The sequence below is a fragment of the Xiphias gladius genome, chromosome 20, assembly GCF_016859285.1.
Source record: "Xiphias gladius isolate SHS-SW01 ecotype Sanya breed wild chromosome 20, ASM1685928v1, whole genome shotgun sequence".
In the NCBI taxonomy this organism is placed as follows: Eukaryota; Metazoa; Chordata; class Actinopteri; order Istiophoriformes; family Xiphiidae; genus Xiphias; species Xiphias gladius.
The window spans coordinates 20255952-20280000 of NC_053419.1; the positions used below are offsets into that span (position 1 = coordinate 20255952).

The 24049-nt window shown below is 39.8% G+C and overlaps 1 protein-coding gene across 6 annotated transcripts in view; it reads right to left on the reverse strand.

Annotated features, from left to right (window-relative positions):
- fcho2 (FCH and mu domain containing endocytic adaptor 2) overlaps positions 1–24049 on the reverse strand; it is a 41364-nt gene that overhangs the window by 870 nt on the left and 16445 nt on the right. The window contains exons 8-25 of one of the 6 annotated variants that reach the window (XM_040157275.1): positions 20598–20694; positions 16858–16902; positions 16613–16682; positions 16470–16494; positions 16149–16205; positions 15112–15169; positions 14736–14911; positions 12128–12152; positions 11491–11535; positions 10721–10760; positions 10409–10494; positions 5312–5427; positions 5071–5200; positions 4802–4885; positions 4438–4497; positions 3751–3862; positions 2431–2586; positions 1511–1643 (exon numbers count right to left, since the gene is read on the reverse strand). In XM_040157275.1, coding sequence (XP_040013209.1) covers positions 1511–1643; positions 2431–2586; positions 3751–3862; positions 4438–4497; positions 4802–4885; positions 5071–5200; positions 5312–5427; positions 10409–10494; positions 10721–10760; positions 11491–11535; positions 12128–12152; positions 14736–14911; positions 15112–15169; positions 16149–16205; positions 16470–16494; positions 16613–16682; positions 16858–16902; positions 20598–20694 — 1515 coding nt within the window. The remainder of the gene's footprint in view (positions 1–1510; positions 1644–2430; positions 2587–3750; positions 3863–4437; positions 4498–4801; positions 4886–5070; positions 5201–5311; positions 5428–10408; positions 10495–10720; positions 10761–11490; positions 11536–12127; positions 12153–14735; positions 14912–15111; positions 15170–16148; positions 16206–16469; positions 16495–16612; positions 16683–16857; positions 16903–20597; positions 20695–24049) is intronic. The other 5 variants (XM_040157276.1, XM_040157277.1, XM_040157278.1 and 2 more) reach the window with 5 other exon arrangements.

Sequence of the window (24049 nt, forward strand, 5' to 3'; positions counted from 1 at the left end):
CAATTAGAGTGATTTTCTTAATATCCTCTCCTGCAATGAGACTATGTAACCATGCTTGAAGCTAGAAGATCAAATACACTGTTATATTTTTGATACAGACACATCGTTGGCTTCCTGTGCTGAAAACAGAAATGTGAACGAAAACATCATGTTTCTCAGAAGCCTCCTGGAAAACTTGAAAGCTGTTTGAACACCAACTAGTGTCTCACATAAACAGAAACCAGATTAAAAGGCCGATTCTTCTCCCATCACCGAAAAAAGTTGTTTGTTGACCAGACTATTTTGAATTTTTTTAACACTTAAATGAACTCATATTTCATTTGTTCTTAGATGTCTTGATCCACCTCACGTAAACTAAAACTCATATTTATTTATCAGGAGAAAAGAAAAAAAAAAAAATCAGGCATGATTATGGGGTGGCAAGACAGCCTTTAGTGGTTTGTGAGGTTGTCTGCCAACTGGAGGGCCAAAGCTTGATGCCTGATGACAGTGTGGCCAAACCAGCTGAAGAATCCCCTCACAAGATATTTAACCCCTACCTACTCCAGGGCTGCAGCATTTGCTGGCTGACAAGTGAAAAAATACATTTTCCACGTATCAAAATCCTTCATAAACTTAAAGCATTGAGCAGTTTTGGTGATTTGTTTAATACTTACAGTACATACTAGCTAAATGATGTACAATCACTGCTCTTTTATCTCTTGTCTCACTCCCAGTGGCCTTGGCTGGTAATAAGAGGTCCTACTCAGACCAAGAGGCGTGCAAAATCGTAAAACCACATATAATATAGTATCACAGACAACTTGGATTTGCTAGTTTAAGCTTCCACAATATAATTTATTATGCACAATGACATTAAACATAAATAAACTATAGTAAAAAAGTTTAAAAAAAAAAGCCAGTTGGAAGATGTAAAACAAGCTTTTTTGTTTGTTTGTTTTAAAGATTTCACAAGGCATTTCACATTGTGTGAGGCTACATGATTTTAGGACTAGGCCTACAGTATGTACATGTATCTGTGATCAAGGTTTAAACCAGATTATCAAAGGGTTTTGGAGTAGCAATTATAAAGACAGTGGGTAACCACAAATTAATCTAATTCCTATCTGGCCCAGAAAGATTGTAAAAGCTGTGTGGCAGGAACAGAGCACACTGTTAAAACTACTGGATTATTCTAAGAATATTATCGACTAAGGCTACATACGCCTGGAGGTCAAATAGACTTCTGACAAAACACAAACAGCACTATGAAAATACTGTGTTATCGTTTCTCCATTACTTTGGAACATGGCTATCAAAAGCAGCATACTTCACATTTTTAAAATACACTTTGTACTAACTATGTTTCTGCCCTTCTCTCTCCCCTCGCCTCATGTTCATGACGGTTTTTGCGTTTTTCTAAGACGTGTTCAGGATGTGAAGCACTTTGGGAAATATGTTTTTAGAGAGCATTCTTTAGCTACAGTTATTTTATCTGGATTACGTTCTCAGCTTGATGTTACCGACTGACCTGGTATTTTAGGATGTCCACATTATAGTAGGAAGCTGAAGGATTCTGATCTGAGGCTTTTCTGAGGTAGGACGTCAGTGCTTGCATGTTGAACCAGAAGTCCTTGGAATTCGAGTCACTTTGGGAAGGATCACTAGATAAAAGACAAACAGTTAGAAAGATACACACACACACACAAACAGACACACACACACACACACGGAATAATCAGAGGCTCAATTATTCATTGCTCTTCTTGGCTTTGTGTGTAAAGCTCCAATAGCTTGGAAAAAATGACCCTGTTATATCCAACCAGCTACTAAATCATGAATTCCATCTGATTCAATTAGTCCAGCCATGTGGTCTTGGGACAACCGAGAGGAACCAGAGCGAAAAACATTAAAAAAGAAAAAAGATGTCATTTTTATTTAATTTTTGTTAAAGGATATGAACTGGTAACAAAGTTGTTGTTTTTTTTTTTAAAAGTCGCAGTACTGGCCTATTGAAAACTTTTACTGCATGTGAGGTAAAATATATACTAAACACCTTTGATTGAGACAAAAGAGGTGAGGGATAAAATAAAGTATGTTAAATGAAGCAGCTGTTACATAAAGTTTGCTGTTCTTTGCTATTTTAGGGCGCGAAGTATTTCAGAAGAGACATGGGCTGTAGAGAACCTGGCTGTTAAAGTCTGGTGGAAAATACTTCCCTGACAACTTAATGATAGGTTTATGTCAGATTACTAATTGAATTTCCTCTCACTGACGCAGACTACATTTCCTCCACTCTCACTCGTATCATCGGGTCCAAATCCCCTTTTGACTCAACCACAAGTCTGACAACTTATCAACTCATCCACTCCGTGAAGGTCTTCACTTGCGAGGCAAACACGCCTGTTTGTATTTTCGTTGTTTTGTGATCATCTTTCCTGGACACCTCACCTGTATAACAGCTGTTGGTTGGGTAGGATCTGCTCCAACCTGCTGGTGTTCTTCAGTTTGAATGTGAGGACGGCCGGGGAGGGGTTGGTGGTGAACACCTTGATGATGCCCATGGGGAACGACAGAGTCATGTCTCCTGTGATCTTCACAATGCACCTGTGGAGTGAAGCCACATGAATATGAATGATGTCTTCAATAACATAACTGAGAAGGGCTCCAGCTAATGATCCTTTTCATCATGAATCATCTGCCAGTTCTTTGTACGTATTACTTTTTCTAAAGTATTATTACTTTAAAAAAAGTCAGAAAACTGAGAAACATACCCATTACAATTTCCCAGGGTCTAAGGTGACATCTTTAAATCTCTTGTTCTGTCTGACCAACAGCCCAAAAACTCAAAAGATATTCTATTTTATTGGATAAGCGATTATATAAAATTGAGAAAGGCAGGAAATCCTCACATTTGAGAAACTGAAACCAGAGAAATTGGCATTTTTTTCATGAGAAATGACTTAAACAATTAATCTGTTATCAAAATTACCGTTAATTTTCTTTTGCTCCACTTTTCTTTTCACCATTATAACTGAATAGAAAGCTACACTTGACATATTTGGTCTCATTATGGATCATACTTAACACTGCTAATCCACTCTTTATGTGACGTTCTAACCAAGGCCTATTTAAAGCAGATATCCAACCTGATGTAGACTTCTGGTTCAATCTAACACATTGGGTTTAGGTTCTAGGTTTAAAACATCTCTTCATCTTAATATATATCTGTATGCTCCTATAGTCTAATACTGATCCAGTTTCAAAACAAGTTCTGGGACGAGAAGAGTCTTCCTTCATTTGGGGTCCGGCCTAGGCTGTGGTGGTTAACAGCCCACAGCACGTCTCAACCTTGCACCGTGTCTCCGCTGCATTGCTTATGAAATGTTCCATTTGCTAATCCCTGCAAAAATAAGCTTTTTTGCACAGTGCCAATTTAACAGCAGTTAACCAATAAAAGGCTGTATGTTTTCTCTGCCCCAGACTATAATCTGCCCCATGTAGGTTATCCACTCTGAAAGAATGGTGTCAGACTAATGCAAAACATTCCATACATGCAGAGCGAGAGGGAGATACACTCTGCAAAATGCACAACCAAAGGCCTACTGAGTGTAGTGTACATTGGCCAGGGACCATGAAGTACAACACTAGGACATGTATAACTTATAGCGTCATATGTGTTATTGTTTAGGTTCAAATATGGACAAAAATGTGTATGCGTGCAGGTCCAAGTCAGGGTCTTCGAGCAGTGAGAGGTCATGTGAGACTCACTTAGTGGGATCAGCTCCTTTGAAGTAAGCATTAACCGACTCTGTGAAGGCCACGGCAATGGGCAAAGCATCTTGGGATGCCAGGGTCACAGGGCTGGGACCGCGAGACGTCCCTGAGAATGAAAAAGGCACAGAGGTTGAGGTCTGTTGACTCAGCTGCAGATCAGACTTTCATAACATTGGGGTCCATAGCTCACATCAGAAATAGGAAGGTTTGATCATGCAGAAAAGCATTATATAATTAAGAATATTTGTATTATTACATTTCATGAGATCAGTCATTCATACATTGTAAATCAGTACATTCTGTTATTTTTCAAAACAGAAATAAGATATGGTTTTAGAGCAGTTCGTGCTACAGCTGCTTTAGTTATAAGTAAGTCCTATTAGGCAGCCACAATGACTTCAGACAGCATATTAAAACTAAAGTTAACAAAAGATGCACCAGTCATATCATTCATCACTTCATTATTTTAACAAACATCTCCTTATAATGTTAGAAGTTGATGCTTCTGATAGTAAGACAAATGTGACAGGCTGAAGAGATGAAAATAAAGGGCACACACGTCAGAGAAATGCCATCACGGCAAAGCAAAAAATCCAGCTGTCCATCCAGCCCATTCAACACACTGGTATTAGTTTTAGTTAAATACAGAGGAGGGTCCTCTTGTATGAACTTCAACCATACCTGCTGGTGTTTCACACCGCTTCTCAAAGGTAGGCAGCTTCGCTATGAAGACATCATCCTCTTTATGCCAAATTAAAGGCATAAAGAGGAAGGGAAAAGATCAAAAAAACCCAGAGAGCACAAATGTGAGGAGAGATGATGAGGCGCAGAGTTGTAAGCCGGTTCCTACATGTGTGACGGTGGCAGGCTAGCCCTAAGCTGACAAGGCTGATATGGTTACACAGAGATGAACACAGAGCTAACAGGGCCCTAATGATGACATTCTTAGCATCACTGAAATGTATGCAGAGTAGAGATGATGATTGTAAGCACCACAGAAAGGAGTGTCTCTTAGGGAAACAAGAGTTTGGAAAGTCAGACTCACTTTGGCTTAGCAGAAAGAAAGGATAAAGGGAGAGCAGCTCTGGCTCTGGGGAGGAGAGGGGGTGAGCAAAGGTGTGCTCAGCTCCTGTAAGGAGAGGAGTGAAGCAAGGAAAGAGAGAGGAGTGAGGCAAGAGGGAAAAGGAGAAAACAGCACATTGTGGTGCAGAGACAACGACATGTGGCACATCGGTGAGGAGCTGAAGAAAAGGAGAATAAATAGTCAATGAAAAGAGAGATTTTCTGTACGCGGAGGAGGCTGAGGAAGCTTACCAACAGTGGGGGTGTTGCCTGCGCTGAGTGAGGCATTCGAGGACAAGGAGGAGGAGCTCTCTGCCCGGGCGAGTGGTGCACTAGGAGGAGGACTAGCGTTGGACGTTTTGGGTGGGCTGAACGGCCGTACCTGAGTGAAGGGAGTCAATCAAATGGGATTGTTTTACAATGTCCGAATGTACTGTTATTTTAACGGCAATTTTTTATCTGTTGCAGATATAAGGGTGTTGTACTTCCTCACAATCTCATTTATTCCTGTGAGTTTTCCAGTAGCGAGTTTGGGCCTGGAGGAGGGTCGTGGTGGGGGCACCAGGGCTCCAGCTGTCAGCGGGGTCGTAGGTCGGTTTGGTACTGACACTGCACGGGCAAACACATGTACGTTTTACTGGTTAGCAAAAGTTAAACAGCAGGAATGGAAATCAGTACAAGCAAACATCTACTGTACGTATACAACTGGGCTTCACTCAAGGGAATGCAAAACCATCATGCGTCAAAACCTCTAATATGTAAACCATAATAGCAAAACATTCAAAATTGAAAATCCTCACAGGACACAAGAAAAACACATTAAAAAATAAATTTCACGAAAAGAAACTCGAGACAAAAATGTTGCAAACCAGGCAGTGAGTTAGATAAACATATGTCTGTAAAATAAAATAATGAAAAAACAACAGATAACATTCAAAAAAAACTTAACTGTCAACTTCAAATATGAAAGTAAAGCACAAAAACGACAAGATACAGTAAAAAATAATCCAAAATATACAAATCAAGCTCCAAACCTCAGGCATAAAAAATGTCTCTGACATCAGTGATAATGTTACCATTGAATACTTTGCTTGATGGAGCTGCAGCCGTCGCCCCATCTGTAATCCCAGTGAAGACATCAGGGAAACAGGAGTTGCCTTCCTCTCTGCTGCCTGGCGCTTTGCAGTAGGCGTCAGCAGAGTCGTCAGAGAGGAAGCGACTTGACCTGCCAGACCCGGACTGAGGCCTCTGGAGCTCCTTCGCACACGACCCCGGGCCCTGACGTCGAGGTAGAGCAAAGTTATCACTGAAAGCAATCCACTGGCTCTGGGACCAGCACACGGAGGAGAAGGCGGCGTCACTCTTTGGAGCGTTGGCAGCGACTGGGCTTTTGATGGGGTCAACTGATTCGGTCGGCAGGGTGATGGGGGCGCTCTGGGCCCGCGCTGGTACGGGTTTGAGTGCTTGGAAAGCGTATTCTGGTGAGTCCCAGGGAGAGGATGTGGACGAAGAGAAAGAGGAGACGTCTTTGGTTTGTTGGCCCTCTGCCAAGGGAGGAGAGGGCTCCCGTTGTGGCACCGTCTCAGCTGAAGGAGGTGATGTGATTGACAGAGGCAATAAAAATGACAAATGCAAAGCAGAGTATAGAGAGTAACACTTGAGTCACGTATCTACAATTGAAAACGTGTCCTGTGCACAGTTAGCAGCAACTTAGCATCTCGAAAGGTCTCAAAACGAATTCATGAGATTTTATTGGTAAAGAAAGTCAATTCAAAATGAATTCACTGCAGTTTACAAAATAAAAATAAAAACCAAAACTAGAACACTAGACTCACACTAATGGTATTTATTAAAATATAAGTTGGTATTTATTATATATAGAATTTGTTGATAAGGGTTGCCAACAGTATCAGTGCTTTGACTGCATGAATTATAATCAGCTATGGTCCAAAATATCTCTAAATAAATCTGCCTATAGACTATCACAGAAAGAAGTCACACAGTGTTTGAAACCAGAGGGAATGAATGAGTTCACTAGCATTGCACTGTCGAGTTTTCATATCACTGGGTAATGTTCAAAACGGAAGTGTCACTGGGTTATTGGGTGACATAAAAATAGGGCACCTGCATTTACACACTCAACCCTGTATCATATAAAGGTGTGACGGGAACGAGGCTCTCTCTAGATTTATCATGACTAAGCCTGATGTCCTCTAAAGACACCATTTCTAGTTTAGTACAGGGAGCTAAAATGACAAACGCTTTATGAAAAAGAACTTTAACTTCGATGAACTAATCCACCAAGGCAAACACCGATACAAAGGTGGTTCGTATAAGGTTTCGTGCCTTCCATGATATCCGTCATCTATTCACATTTAACTTACTGCGCAACTTTTTCTTGCCACGAGCAGCATCTACAGCATACAAGCCTCTTATGATAACATATAATGTGCAATGAAAATTTTAGACAGGAATTAAATATGTCAAGTTCTGATCATTTCATTAAATTTGCTACTGTTAAACTCATCCATAAATCTCTAAATAACCCGGTGGCCGAGGTGCTCAGTGACCTGCTGATTTCTCTAAGGGGACTGCGGTCTTGAATGATCTAGTGCTCCGTCATTGAATTTCATGATGATTTTATTATATCATTGTTGCATTTCTGTTCTAGATGTACTTTCTTGTTGAGTTTTTGCATGTTGTGCTTTTCTGTATGTATTACTGAGTTCTGAGTAGTTTAGAGGCCTAGCTAGGCAAAGGCACTGCAATTAGCTTGCACTATAAACGCTGTGGTATGCGGTAATGGTTCATGGTAAATAAAAATATACACTAAAAGTAAAATAAATGCCAATCTATGCTATTATATTTATGCTATTCAATATGTTTGTCATTCTACTTTTGTTTTGTTTGAACTTGTGGCTTCTGTTCCTCTTTGCTGATGCTGTTCACCTGTGTTTGGTGTGTGTTGTCATGATTCTTCAGGCCGTTCTCCTCGATAGGTCAAGTAATTCTTAAGCCATTCTGCAGTTTTGTTTTATACCAGTGGTGACAAAGTTTCAACTCTGATGATCTGCCCTGTTTGGATCTCCATAGTTTTCTCTTATTGCTTTCAAAACACACACATTGCATTGCAGATCGCCAGACCTTCTATAGCTGAAAAATCTGCTAACTGACATTAGACCAAATATGAAGCACCTATGTGATACTATTTGTAATTGTATTGAGTTCTAATGGTGGCTTTGTCTTTTCTAAGTGTTTAAAGTATGTTTTTTTAGCCCCTTTAATTGTATCAGACACTGTATAAGTATGGTTATGTTTTATAGCGACACAGATCAGAACATAGACGCAGCAATAGTTGTTTTATCTAAGCCTTATTATATTACAGTTGGTGGAAAATTTTGAGTTAGACCTATATACACATCACTACATCTTTAGTTAGTGACTGTTAATTTTCTACAATTACGGTATTTTTTTCTTGTAATACGACAAGTGGAGTATATGGACCTACTGTGGCTGACAATGAGCATAAAACACAAGCAAACTCTGTGTAACAATAGTTTTGGTGTCATGTCTTTACAGAAATACCATGCATATATTGCAACTTAAATGTATTCTCGTATCAACTACAAACAAACCCTGATTAGACATGCTAGACACGCATAAGGACATGTCCTGATAATTTAAGTATAAGTCAGTCTGATTCTCACACGTTGACATGCATTTGAAGTAAAAACCAAACAAAAAACAAAAAATGAACATAAATACCATGCTAAACAGTAGCTGATGAATGCTTCAAGTTCTTCAAACAAGTTTTCATTCAAATCGCTGTCTGATGAATGGGGCACACACATTTTACCTGATGCCTCTGGCAGAAAGACGTCTGAGTCATTCGTCAGAAAAGATGGAGAAGGAGGGATTGAAAGGAAAACAGAGGCAAGGTCTAACAAGAGAAATTAAAATAAATACATCAAACCAATAAAACATCAAGTGATTTAAATTCTGACAATGGCATTGGAATAAATAAAAAAGAAAAGTAAAAAGAAATATATGTTAAACAGATGAAAATGTACAAACCAAAAAAAATTCAGTGAACACAAAATAAATAAATACAATAAGGGACATACAATAAATTAAAAAAATACATACATTTTTTCAATCTCTGCCTCATTCAGTGAGAGTTTAATCTTTTTAATACCTCACAGACTAGACTTGTTTAATACGTCATGTGTGCAGTTGGAGCTGCTAATAATGTGACACTGTACACAGGGAGATTTAACAGGCTGTATGTGGGGACTTAATTCCCATCAACGTATCTTAATCGGGGCACTTTTCGATGCTCTTTTGACTTTTAAGTCACGACCTTTGACAGTAACAAGACACTGTTTGACAACATACGTGCCAATGGGCTTTATAACCAACCTTCTGACCTCAACTAGGTGCCAATTAACTGTGGATTACGCTTAGCCTAGGCAATGGGTCAGCGCTAATGTCACTCTGTTTAAACACTGGTGTTTGGCACGTAGAGCCATGAGAATCACACTATCACCCTTTTTGTGCAACAAAAACCTCAAAAGTAAAGTAAAACAAACTCAAAAGCCAAATGTCTCTAGGAGAGGTATGACTGTTGACACTTCAGGAAGATGTTAAAGAAACCAAAACTGAGACAGGTATAGCTACATTGTACAAACTGGAGAAATGACTGACAACCCCCCTGCCAACTAGGATAGAATAAGCCTGCCAATTGAATTCCCTAAAGTCCAATATTCTGATGACTTCAAGGATCAGTTCCTCCATCTGGGATTGCCCAGAGAGGAAAAGCTTCCAACTGAGTAGCATGGAAAAAGAAAGAGAGTGGTAAGGAGACTATATAGTGCATGGAGAGATGGTGAGATCAAGGAACTGAAAGGGCGAAAATGACTGGATCACTGGCTCAACTGAGTGACTGAATAAAAGCCAGAGTACTTGTAGAATGGTTGCTCCTTTAAGTTTTAATATTTCAAACTTTTCCATTAAATCAACCCCCAATTTATGATACTATTTAATGGCAGCATTTCTTTCTGAAATAAACTCTTTATGTATTTACATTCCATTAGTATCTCTCTGTATAGTTTTTTTTTTTAGTAGTGGCCAAGTCCACCGTTCCAATGCCCATTTCAGATTGCCTACCTAAGCACAAAGGATTCACAGAAAACGACGGATGCATGTAATCCAATGCAATTTCATCTCATTGATAATAGCCTCAATTTTTTCTCTTCGCTCTTTTACACAATATTATAGCTGTTTTCATTTAATGCCCATGAAATCCCAACATTTCCTGCGGCTGCTGCTTTACATTATATGTTTTCAACTGGCTAAACGTTGAAGCAGTCACCGGAAGAGTGTAGCACAAAATCACATTCAATTGAAATTATTTTTTGAGTGGACTGAAATCTTAAGGGCTACAACTTTAAAGGAATTCAAGTGACCCCTCACTGGTGATAAACATTTTGTTGAGGGATTCAATATGATACAAAGCAAAGACAAAGGTAAAGTCTGAAACTGTGGAGAGAGGTATGTGCACAGGAATCCAGATAAAATGTAGTGATTTTACCTGTTGATGAGGACACAGACAAGGAGGAGCCTGCTGCGAGAGTCGGGCTGAATGGGTCCAGCGACAGAAGGTCGTTGTTAGTCAGTCTGATAGAGGGGAGAGCGCGTCAAGTCAAACTTTCTTACATTTTCACGCAAATAGCAGCACAATTTGCCTCACATTGAAAAATCAGCATACAAAACGCAGACTATTTAAAATGCATTTATGCATTTATATGCAGTAAACATTAAAAAAGGTAGCACTTAAGAAGACTTTGCCATTAAACAGACATGAGTTACAAAGAAAGCATTGATGTTTTACTGTAATACTCACTCATATGATGTTGGCACTCTGGTTTTTGCCAGCTCATCACCTGCAGTGAGAGAAAAACAAACAAAAACTAAGACTCGCAGACCTGCACGGAGTGATGACGGCAAATACACTTTTACTTCAAGTAAGAGATAAAATAATAACCCCACATGGGAGAGTTTCACCGTCTAGTATTCAAAGACATTTGCCAAAAGTACATCACACCTTACAGCAGAAATATAAACTGAGGTTTTGACTGAAAAAGTGAGAACCACCATCTGCCATGAAAAAAAGAGAAATGTTTGCAGTAAGATTTAGTTTAGATACAATATATTTCTTATTTTTGCCTTTGAAAGTAAAACCTTACTGCAAAAGGGTTAACTCAACCTGCAAAATTGTTTTTATTGTGGTGGTAACACTTTACGACAGGGGAAGGAGTGATTTAGCAACTAAAAATAAAATCAGGCATTGCTTCGTTACTTTGTGCCCCTGTCTAAAGTGTTACAATAAATTGCAAAGATTCATATAAGAAGAACTTAAGCGCCAGAGGTAAGAATATGCAACTGAGAGGACTCAAAATTTAGAACCATACATGTAAAAAAATCCTTCAAAATAAGATTCTGAACGTTTGCAGTGAAAGGACACAGTGTCAGTGGTGTTAGCTGGTGTCAGCCGGCTGCAGCAGCTGTGTAAAAGGCTCCTATGAGGGGACAGAGATGAGAGCTGTAGCAGATATTTTGAGGGGAGGGGAAGGCAAGGTTGAAGGCTAATTACTGTAGTGAAAACATACTCACCAGGGCCCTGAGCCTTAGAGCTTAATGTAGACACTCCTGTGATCCCTAAGCGTATGTAGAGTATACATCTATCAATGCCATTACCTTGTGTAAATTGATCTCAGCTCTATCAGTGTTTCAGCAGCAGAATGTGAATACAATTATCATTTAGCATCATGCTAAAGCTGAAACTGAACATTTTAAAAAGAAGGAAAACAACAAATTTTAGTTCATATAAAAAAGAGACTTTTTGAATGAATAGTCAGGGTTTTTGTGCTTTTTCAAATGTGCATTAAGACGTCATGGACCATGATAGATGACTGTCAACAAAGCAAACACACACTAAACTGTGCCAATTTGCAGAAGGGAAAAGATCATTTCTGACATGTCAAAACACAAACAGCTAATTAAGTAATTAATTGTATTTGTACCATAGGAGGGAAATATCCCTCAAGCTCACATTTACAGAAAAGTTATTTACTTTTTCTTTGGATATGTTGCTTTTGGCTAGGTTTCTGGATTTTCCTTTTTAAAGACAACCTCTTTAAAAACATCCCAGGCCAAGAAAAACGTAGCTGAGAAGCTGTACAGTCGACCCCCCTTCACAGTCATCGAGCAACACACAGATACAGAGAGGTCAGACAGAGAAAATACTCACTGGACTGGTTCCTCCTCATCTGTCCCTGAAAACAAAAACAGACAGTAATTAATCAAAGATGCGTGGAACCAACCACAAATTTTCATCCGTGCTTGCCTAAACTTTGCTCAAATTGTTAAAAAAAAAAAAAAAAACCGAAAAGACGTTTTAGTTGCAATGTATTATATATGCATGGTATTTCTGTAAAGACTAAAAAGAGAGACAGCAAGGATCATTCCCTATACAGTACACCTGAAAGTTGTCGACACGGTTTTTATAAAGAGAAATTAAGTATTCTAAGGTTCGTCCTGTTTTTCTGTGATTCATCAGAATGTGTGCAACTTTTGGAAGCACGAACTTCTACAATCCTTTTTATATGTCCAACAAGTTGAAACTTTAAGCCTTAACTAGTGTTTATGTAACATCATTTAAGATTTCATTATACATATTCTACAATGAAAATAAGGTAAAAAATCTTTAAGGGTGAAAACTACATTATCAATTATTCCCAGTGGCAGAGGGAATTTTCCACGTCAGAGTTAAAGACAGTAAATCACAGGACTAGTCTTGACTCACACATACCAGACTTTAAATGTAGGGTGAAAAATTCAGCACCGCAAAACCGTGCATATAAGCCCATACAACAATCAGTCAGGGACAACAGAGCCCGTGCCCCCAACACTTCACCAACTTCCTCCGCAGAGCCTTTTTTTTGGGGACATAAATCTGCTATGTCATGCTGCGTAACACAAGCTACGCAAGATATGCTCTTGAGGGCCACCAACCCAATGGAAACTCAGAACATCAATTTCAATAAAGAACTTATCCACACAAGGAGAATGGTTAGGGGGGCTGTCAAGGGAGGAGGGGAGAAAAAAAAACAAAATGGGTTTAAGGAACATAGCAAAAGCGTTTAACCACCGTAGAGCTGTGAGGCCAGGGTTTAGTCCCACAGGCGCTAAGCGGCAAATGGGTTCAATTACCGCTCTTGCTGGCCACACACACACACACACACACACACACACACACACACACACACACACGACTTCCATTGCTATTTCAATAAAAGGAACACCGTGGACGGGGAACTGAACAGGAGAAGAAATGAAAAAGACAGAAAAATGAGCACTGAGGAGAAAAAAAAGAAAAAGAAAAAAAAAGAAAATCTCTCAATAATTCGCACCAGATGAAGCAATGTTCGTCATCACCTTGGACGTATGCTTTAACTTATAATAAAGAAATTATAATATAAAGCAGTAGATGGGTGTGAAAAATAAATCTGAACAGATAGAGAGGAAGGCAAATGTAATGTAATGACTGTACTGGTAATTAAATGCAAATCAAACACACATAGAGTGGTTTGTGTTTTTTTTTACTTTAAGGATGAGAAAGTAATTGTGGGTTTGAGCCTCGACAACAACCAAAACCAAACTGCAATGAACAAAATCAAAGGTTTAAAAGAGAACATCTTTCCTCCTGAATCATGTTATTAAATAGAAAAAAAAATATCCTCTATAAACTTGTAACTTATCTGTATCATTAATTCCTAGGGCAGAAAAAAGAAAACATTTGTAAAAAACTAGGCAACTACCCCCATAAAGTATTCATAAATAGCCACAACAGAGTCCTGTCTAGAACAAGTGGGCTCCAATAAAACCCAAAGAGTGAAAGCAAACAAAGAAACGAGGAAAAAAAAGGAGTGAGGTAGAACAAACAGTGAGGAGGAACAGTGGTGAAAGCAGGGGAAGGGAGATACTGAGGGAAAGAGCCAGAGCCAGGAAGAAGATGCCGTGACATTCGTTTTATGTTTGCAGCCGGGGAGCGCGGCGGGTGAAACCCACTGGACCCCATTCGCGAAACTGAGCGTGCCCTCTCAGCTGCTCCACAACACCATTAACAACAACAACAGTTCAGTGCACACACGGTGCATGTTTGCACACAAGCAGTAGTGGTTTTAAATTTTAATGGCAGTGGCTATTTTCATAGAGCAGTGGAAAGTGATTCAGAGATTGAGTGATGGTGAAGGAGCTGAATGAAGGGCTCCATGACTGAGGTCAGGGATCAGACTGGGCTCTCTCTCTCTCTCTGTGTGTGTGTGTGTGTGTGTGTGTGCGCGCGCATGTGTGTGTCTAGCCTGCAAGAGCCTGCAAGGAGAGCTGTGTGCATGCGTGTGAGTCCGCAGCAAAGGCCAATAACATCAGATACTTATCAAAAATTATTGTTTCTGAGTTCTTGATATTTCTCTTAAAAAAAAAGAAAAAAAAAGTAATCCCAAGGTTGTTCTAAGTTCCAAGTAAAAAAAACGCAACATGAAATGTGTGCAAACAGGAACCTATTAAATCAGAAGCCAATGTGGAATATGAAATAAATTAGAAATAACATATATGCCTTTCCAATGTAAATAAAATGAGCTTCAAGAAAGAGACTAATGGCAAACATTTACAGGAGGGGATAGTATGGTTGGTTAAATGGCGTTCGCATATACCCTAAAGAGGTTAGATATTCTCCTGTTGCCCTCTAGTGTTGTACAGGCAGAGCAGACTGTTGGTGCAGCAGAGCAGGACAGCAACAGGTATGTGTTTGAGAGTTTTAGTATTTGGTTTGTCTTTAGTACGTCATAAAGCCATACCGAGGTTGAGGGCGACAGGATGATGTTTCCAATGGAGGCTTTAAGCTCATCGATGGTGGCTCGGTTCTGGTGCGTGCTATTGTTTGGCTGAACGGGCTTGATTTCTACGTGGAACTTCCTGGGTTCATCTTCATCCTCTGAGTCGCTGGACGAATAGAAGGAATTCTCTTTGGCATGTGAGCGAAAAACGTTAAGGAGACAACGACAACAGAACAGAAAAAGTGAGAGAAAGAGAGATCATTTACAGTCCGCTTTTGTTTAGCCCTGGCCTCAGACAAGTGTGAACAGAAAAACAAATAGCAGTAAATCCTTGATGTATTACAGGCTGGACTGAGCCTGAGAGTGAGAACAGCATCAAGACAAATGAAAAGGATATCGTTTTCATTTACTTCTGGTCTGATACAGAAGCCCTCTGCATCCACTTGGGGAACATTCTACAAAAACACAAGAAGAAAAAAGTTACATTTAAAATCCAAGTAGTTGCACCACACAATTAACAAAAAGTTAAATGTATTGTATGTGTGTCCTTTATAATCAAAATTTTAATGCAGCTAAATGATACATACACAAATTGTATTAATCAGCACCATATTTTTTCTTTTTAAATTGCATTTAAATTGACATTTTCAATCAAGTATTAGACAAGATATAATTTCAAACCTGAAATTATACAATATATGTAATGTTATACAATTCAAAACAGGACAAACAATTACCTGTTGACTCGTACCTGTTTAATGGTTTCAACTATTTTTATCCCTTCGCATATTAATCTTCTGTCTTATACTAACAATTTGAACAAAGTCAAACTGTATAACTTAGCCTAAATTTGGGTTTTTTGTAATAATCCAAATTTGTCTTATTGTCGTCAAAACTAATCAGTTCATCAAGTGTAGATCATGCAATTTAATCGATACATATAATTTATGGAATTCTGTTTTCAAGGTTTTACATAGAAGGGAAATAATCACTCTCTCATCTGTATATACAGTTTCTATGAATATATTATAAATGAAAATGGTACACCGTGGCAACGTTACACACATTTGTAAAAACTTAACAAGCACATAGAATCACTTAATTCCCGTGTCCCATTCTTAACCACATCCACCCATAATATTTGGCTGAGCTTAGTGGTGAAAATATTTTTACAAATTCAATTTTCACACTAAACATTTATATATGCTACTTTAGAGGGCGGATGAATAGTAATACAGAACAGGGAAAATGTTTATGTTAAAATCCACTGTTGATAAAGATTAAAAAAAAATTGGCCTCGATTATTAATTTTTTTTCCCTAAGGTCTGTGTTTACCAAATATATTTATTTACTGTGATAACAAAGATAACAAGGTCTGAATACGAATTTTTACTTTGTGTGTGTATACGAGTTTCTGTGTATTAGCTTGCTTACAGCATTCTGGATGTCTATGGCCCCATAGTATCCAGGGGGAGCGCCATTGGCAGTGTTCTACAAGCACAAACAGAGAGAAATGAATGAACGAATGAGCAAATCTACAAAACTAACAAGAGGGAACAGAGAGAGAGAGAGAGAGAGAGTCAGAGAGTCACATGTTCAAGTAGTAAAAAACATAGCAGAATAAAGTCTACAAGGATCTTTTCTACCTCCTGCTGTTTGAAATCAAAATAACATACAAAGCTGAATTAATATTAATACAAAAGTATCAACTGAAAGAATACATTCATTAGCTGCTCTGGTGCAAATTATACTCACAGCAGCTTCAACTTCTGTAGACTCCCTGGAAGATAAAATGGTCACATAATGATGAGAAATTCTTTTTTTTTTTTTCAAAGGGAAAGAAAAATAAGCTGCATAAATTGTGTTGGCGGACTGAAGATGAAAATTTCTTCACTCACGTGGAGTCTGTGTCCTTGTCTTTCCTACGACCTGGGATGCCGAACGGTTTTCGCTTTCTGGGTTTAGCACCTTAATACAAAAACAAAACATTTTTAATTACAGAAAAAAAACTCATTAAATCTGTTCTCTAAAATTTGTTGGTTTAACAACTTGGATTACACATTTAAGGATTTACTTGAGTAAAATGCCACTTGCAGTGTATTTGTTAAAACTTCTATATCTTTAATTTTGTAACAAGACTTACCTTCAGTAGCAATAGCTGCATTGCACTCCTCAAACTCAATGGGTCCTAATGAGACAAAAAAAAAAAAATCATTTAGGTTCAATTGGCACAGAAAGGGTCAACAACCCCCTGCTGTGAATGCTGTGAATGTACATCACGCAATAATCACACACACACACACACACACACACACACACACACACACACACACACACACACACACACACACACACACACACACACACACACACACACACACACACACACACACACACACACACACACACACACACACACACACACACACACACACACACACACAAAACACAAACACTTTGGCAAACACACAACATGCAGTCTGGCATGCCATACAGAGTGTGTATAGGAACAGAGCTAGGCTGGTCCCAGAGGGCATACGGGGTCAATAGCGGAGTCAACTGTGTGTCTGGTGGGACTCAGAGAGACGTGACACTCCCTCCTGGGGAGTCTGGAGTCTTCCTCACAGAAACACACACAAACACCCCACTTAGGACACATGAATCACCACAATCATAAACCAATTTCTAACCCAAAGCAGGAGCCTCTGTGCTCACAGCAAACAGCAGGTATGAACTTAGCTGAAACTAAACCTGCCCACATGGGACACGCAAAGTTACTAACCCTACTACAGTTACACAAAACAAGTTCAAGATTACATGCAGTGAAGTGTTAAAAGCCACATGCACGAATCCTGCTCTCAGGCTTAAGAGATGCCCTTTTCTCCTATTCTCTGGCACGCAAAAAATGGCCAGAAAAAAAGAACCATAACACAAACAATCATGCAGACACAAATGCTCAAAGCCTGCTGAAACAACCTCAGTTAACAGACTGAAATAACAAACCGTCATAACTATTCCAGCTAATGACCACTGTATCACTTGGAGTACAACCAGCCATGGATTTATTTTAACAAAACATAACATTGCCTTTGGTTATTTGGATACATCATTCGTATGATGAGAAAACAGTGGAAAACAACAAAGTTTACACTTAATTCTATGCTCATCAATTATACACATTTGCCTCCAAGGACCTTCACTTGGATTATCACACTTCAAGTGGGTTTCCAGAAACATTTATGGAGGCTTTTCAGAGTGTCGGTGCTTTAATGTACACACACACACACACACACACACACACAAACACACACACACACACACACACACACACACACACACACACCCTAAAAGTTGTAGGAAAACCAGAGGCAAGACATGTAGTGTGTGCATGTGTCAGTAGGGGAAATCCTGCAGTGTTCGTGTCAATGCGCACGCGTGCGTGTGTGAGTAACATCAGTTATACTTTATAATGAAACAAATCATTTACATTAGTGTAAAAGCTACACAAGTGCACATGAGGTATATGTTTAATTATAAATTTAAACATACACACACACACTACAATATATTTTATTAATGTTGACGTTATACGTTGGTGTGACTACATCTGGACACTTAACAAGCAACAGCACATCTTGCTGAAACATAATTTTTGAAATATTTTTTCTTGAAATGTATGACTTGATAGACATGTAGTCTGTGTCTACTATCAAACAAGAGAGAGACAGATGCACTGTATATACTGTAACTAAAAAGCTTAATAGCTTGCAAGATGAGCAGGAGACAGACAGACAGACAGACAGACAGACAGACAGAGAGAGAGAGAGAGAGAGAGAGAGAGAGAGAGAGAGAGAGAGAGAGAGAGAGAGAGAGAGAGAGAGAGATGGGGCAGGACCCTCTGGCAATATTGCCGATACACTAACATGCCTTGACCTGAAAACAACAAAGCTAATGATATTTTAACTCAAAACGTATACAGTAGCAGCGGTCCAATGAAGTCTCCCCAGAGGATGCCAGTCGCAAGCAGAATTGACGCATTGTTTGGCGTGTGCTATGCTGAGTGAAGCGCAGGGAAGCGGCGAGTCACGAGAGGCATGCATCACGCCAAGTGAAGTGGATAAAGTACACCAATGACCGATCTACTCTACTGTGCAATATCGGGCCTCTTTACTGCAAATACACAACCAAGAGCACGAACGACTGTTTGTGTGCGTGCGCGCAAGAGAGTTCCATGCCAATCAAAACAGAATGGGCATGCTCATTCAAGTACTTTCTCTCATGGAAGGAAGTGAGAGACACACACAGAGACAAACACACACACACACACACACACGGTAAATTCATCGTCCCCATTCGGTCATTGTCTTGATATTAAACAGGTAACATTATCCGGACTCATAAGGTGTATCTTCTCCTGGAGAGGAATCTCCTATTCATTATCTAATTTGACATCATCTTTCATCAAATGCATCAGCTGTACATATTGTCAAACAAAAGCAATTAAAAAAGGATCCAGAATGGGGGGAATTACTGGAAAATTACACATTGCATTCTTTGTTAGAGCTCTGGGATGTTTAACAAATGCTGTGGATCTACCTATGGCCAAGGCAGAGCAGGAACTCTTTGCCACTAGCATCCTGCGATTGCATCTGACAATATTTATGCACACCATCTGCAAAAAAAGTCTAAACACCAGACACATGAATATTACCTAAATCGGGGCAGACATTAGGAACTGTTTAAACATATCCTAAACAGACAGACGACTTTGTTTATACAGGGGAAGATGTTTCTTTTCTTTCTACTCTCTGTGAGGGAAGCATGCAGTCACGCATGAGCGGAGAATGGTTTTTTAAATTGCATATGCTTCACATGGCACTGGGAGTGGGAGAGGGCGGAGGGGGTTTGCGTGTCTGGCCCACCGCCAGTTGACAGCTCAGCTGGATATCGTTGAACACTCCAAACCCCCCTGCCTCGCAGTGTGTCACTTTGGGATTGTTTCCGCAATAGAAAGTTTATTCAACCTCTCTCTCTCTAAAGGCACCGGACCGGCCATCCGTTCAGCTATTTAATCAGGGGACAGACAGGTTATTTTTCTGACAGGGCCGGGGCTGCTGTGCAATCCCTAATGAACAGCTTGATACAAGAGGAATTTTCTGACCGTTTTTTAGCCTCAATTAATTCTGCTGTCCAAACAAATGAAGGCCACCACTCCTTGGATGCAGCGTCTGGACACAGGGGTCACCATTTGTGTACACACAAACACAGCAGAGGTGAACCCTTTGTGCCTGTGACCTGACGTAATGTAGTACAAGTACAGGGACTAGTGAAGTAATTGGATATTTACGACAGGCCTTTAAACTGTTCACATGCAAATTTCACAGACTAATTAATAGTTGATGGTATAAAAATCAAGCTTCAGAGCTACTACAATAACTTCAAGAGTAACTAACTAACTACAAGTGAATGAGCGGTGCTTGTGTGTGTATAAAAAGAGGGAGGTGAGGGGGTAGAGCCAAAGGAGTCTGAGGAGTATTCCCTTGATTATCGTGGCATGGCAAAGTTTACACAAGAGTCATTGTTGAGCTCTGACCTCCTGAAAAGGTTGGTTCTGCCTGCTTAGTCTACGAGCACAGCAAAGCCCCCTGTGTGTCACATGCTTACTGGAATGCCAAGCCTGCCTACCTTTATAGCAGATTACTATGATTGACTCTGATGGCCTTCCCTACTTCTAATTGCCCCTCTCTATACACCCCTCCCATCCCCACAAGGCAGGAATAGGCAGAGGGCCCATTACCCTGACCACTATTTTATTTACACACAACGCAGGCACTGACAAACACTGATCGTTAGCATCAAACATACAAGAATGTGGTGGCTTACCTGGTCTCTCCTTGCCCGTTCCTTTGCTCTCAGCCAGTTTCTGTATTAAGCTCTCCACAGAGGTGTTTTCAATGTTCCTCACAAATTCATTGTGGAGCTACGAAATGAAAAAGACCAAATCATATTTACTGACAGTTACCGTAGCCTGAGACTCACTGACAACAGAACATGGGAAAGCAAGTTCAACGACAGCAGATTTTGGGTCTATTTAGTGTTGGGGTTAGAAATTTACACAGTGATCAATTACATCCAGAGAAAAAGCTTATTTTGGGAAAATGTAATGATCGCAGGTACCCTCACTAGACAAAGGTCAGATTGACTGCATATCTAAGTACTGGCAGCACAGCTGCATCCAATATCAACAGCTTAGATGGAACAACACTGAATAAATACTGCAGTGTTGTTTTGAAATTCTCTGAACATGACTGAAGAATGAGACATTTTCATTCCATTTACTTCAAAATGTGGTCTGAGACTGGCATTTCTCCATACTGAGCTATTGACTTTTTCCAGGTGATCACTGCTCATTGCACATAGCTTGTCGGTAGTTTTTGGTGATGTGAACTTAGTAAAGGAATTTTTGTAGCTTCCATAAAACATTTTAAATCCATTTTTACATGCACAGACTGTATCTTGTCAGCTACATACAGTTTATACTGTGACAGTTGTACAGTATAAAGCTGCACTACGTGAAAGCCTTTAAGCTGGAGGAGACATAAATCATCAACAGCCATCTACTGTAGTCAGGAAGTGTTTTTCCACTTGAATTGGTCTTGAATTGGTCTTATACACCCAATACACAAATATATTTGGTTTTTTTGGTAGACTACTGCACTTTACTGAACTGAATATATTCTCATTGTAATTGATGACCCTAAATATGTAAAATGTTCCTCCCTGGTTGGGGGAAATGCAGTTAGATGAGTCAGTCGTCAGTAAGCCAACATTAAACTTATTGTTCAGTGACTGCTTTTGGCTTCTGCACTTTCAGTTATGTCATAACATACACAAATTTCTAAGAATGAAGAAAAAGGATTAGCGTCACATACTGAGTGTTTGGTGTGATCTGTCTTATGATATACAGGATGGGAGACAAATGCAGCCTCCTGCACTCTCCCTGTAACTTGCGCTACTTTGCCTTTAGTAGATATTTATAACATTTATTTTGTATTTGGCCTGTGGAGACATACTGTACTTTACTGCCAATCCATTGTGTCAGGTTGAATCATTGTTGTTGGCACTGCGGTCTGCCCTTTGGGCAGTATCGGAGAAAAGATAGCGTTTGTTTGCTTGTTTGTTTTGGATGTGCATGTGTGCTTGTGTGTTTACTGAGGGGGAAGTGAGAGCAATGTATAAGCATGGGGATGAAAAACAGTGGTTGACTGTGCCATCTCACCAAACCATTTAGATGTGCGTGATACTCTAAGTGCAGAGTGGCTCCCCTATCAAACAAACACACACGCATGCACACACATATGTGTCTGCCCCCCGGGCCCCTGTAGCGAGGTGGAGTGCATTAGCCTTCTGTGCCCTGGCAGGAGAGAATGTTGTGGGGTGGGGGGTCGGGGGGTGTGATGGGGGGGGTGGGTGGGGGGTGGGCAGCAGGGAGGATGCCGCGGTGAAGAAGTATGCTCACTGCAGCACACGCGATCTGTCAGGTGCTGCTGCCACGACGGGGGGGGGGGCCGTAATGACATCAACCTGCGTGCCCTGCTCTCCTCTCTTTCACACACACACACACACACACACACACACACACACACACACACACACACACACACACACACACACACACACACACACACACACACACACACACACACCTCGTCCTGTGGAGGCTTCTTTCGCCCACATGCTCACACACAAATGCCCACTTAAAAAAACAAACACAGCATGCACACTGTCAGACACACCTGCCCTTATATGAATTTAAAGCTCTCTACGCAGGGAACAACACTCTACACTTCTCTCAACTCAAATAAGAACTTAATATAACTATATAAGGTATTTTCCCGTTCTTGACACTGCTCACTTTTTTCCTCTCATCCTTTCATTCTAACCCTCTTATTCTTCATGCCCACTGAGCTGATACTGGATGAGCCCTTTCTGAAAATGCCTCCAAGGCTGACATGATTACTTCTTGATTTTAGTGACACTTTCGGTTGCAGGTGCCCTGTGCTTTGGTTCCATTCACTCAACTTCCCTGCAATCACTTGTCTCTGGTAGTGTAATGTCCCAGGACTGACAGCAGCTCCAACAGTGGACTCTGTTGGAGGAGCTACATACAAGACAAAAACAACCTTTTTGTTGTTGTTGTTTTGTTGTTTCCCCTATTTTCCCTTCTACAACTGTCAAAGTCACTGATACCTCCACTGTTGGTCTGGCGTGGGTGTAAACAGACATGTCTCGTCCGATAAACGGATACACATGCACTCACCAACTTCCCACCATTGAACACCACCAACACCACTAAGCTGGCAGCACAGCAGCTGCACAGTTTATACGGCCCCTGGTGGTGGGTGATAGCTTTTCCTCTGTACCACATATGAGCAGTAACAAATTTTATAATGGTTCGTGTCTACAGAGATAGTAATATCTACATTTTAAGTTACATCTACATCAAATATATTTGAAAAACTTTGATTTCTTATTGTAATTTTATCAATGAGTGCTTGACTTACTAAATGAACTACTGATAAATATTGTGATAAGAGAACCAGTTCGAAGAAAAAGCATCTTCATCATCCATCATCACAGTATCTTCAGAACTCATAGATGCCAAATCTTACAGATTTCCTTTTTTAGTTTGCTTGCCTTCCTCTGAGTCAAAAAATTGTTATATCATTGGAACATAAACAACTTTATCCTTTATACACTACAAATAGGAATTTAGAACCATTGCACACCGTAAAATTTGAGTGAATTGAAGTGAAAGCACTTCCATGACCTCCTTGATAACTGTAATGTACTCGTTTACCTTCAGCTTTTCTGCACTCCCTTAGCACTCACATCATATTCAACCACTGGAAATCTTAGAAAGATAGGTTCTGTTTGATTTGGTTGGCTGTTAATCCGGTGTGGAAATTAAGAGTGTTGTAATTCTTCTTTCTATTTTTGTATGCAGTAGTAGACTGGACAAGGTCTATATAGTTTTAAAACAAGTTCCTTGCTTAAGTTGGACTTGGAGACTCTTTAAACTATACATTTTGAAATTCAAACTCTGTCTCTTGAAATATTTTTTCCAATCCTTAATTTTTACTTTTATTCTAATTATTATTACTCCCCATTAGCCTTTGAATGCATCGTCTGGGGTATGCTGCCCCCACATTTCACTGAAAATATGAGTATGTGACAAATTATTCTTTAAATGTTTAAATCCTGACTCTTGAACTGTGGCTGAAAGTTCTTACAACTGTATGGCCACTTTTATTAAATATGCAAATGTACAATTT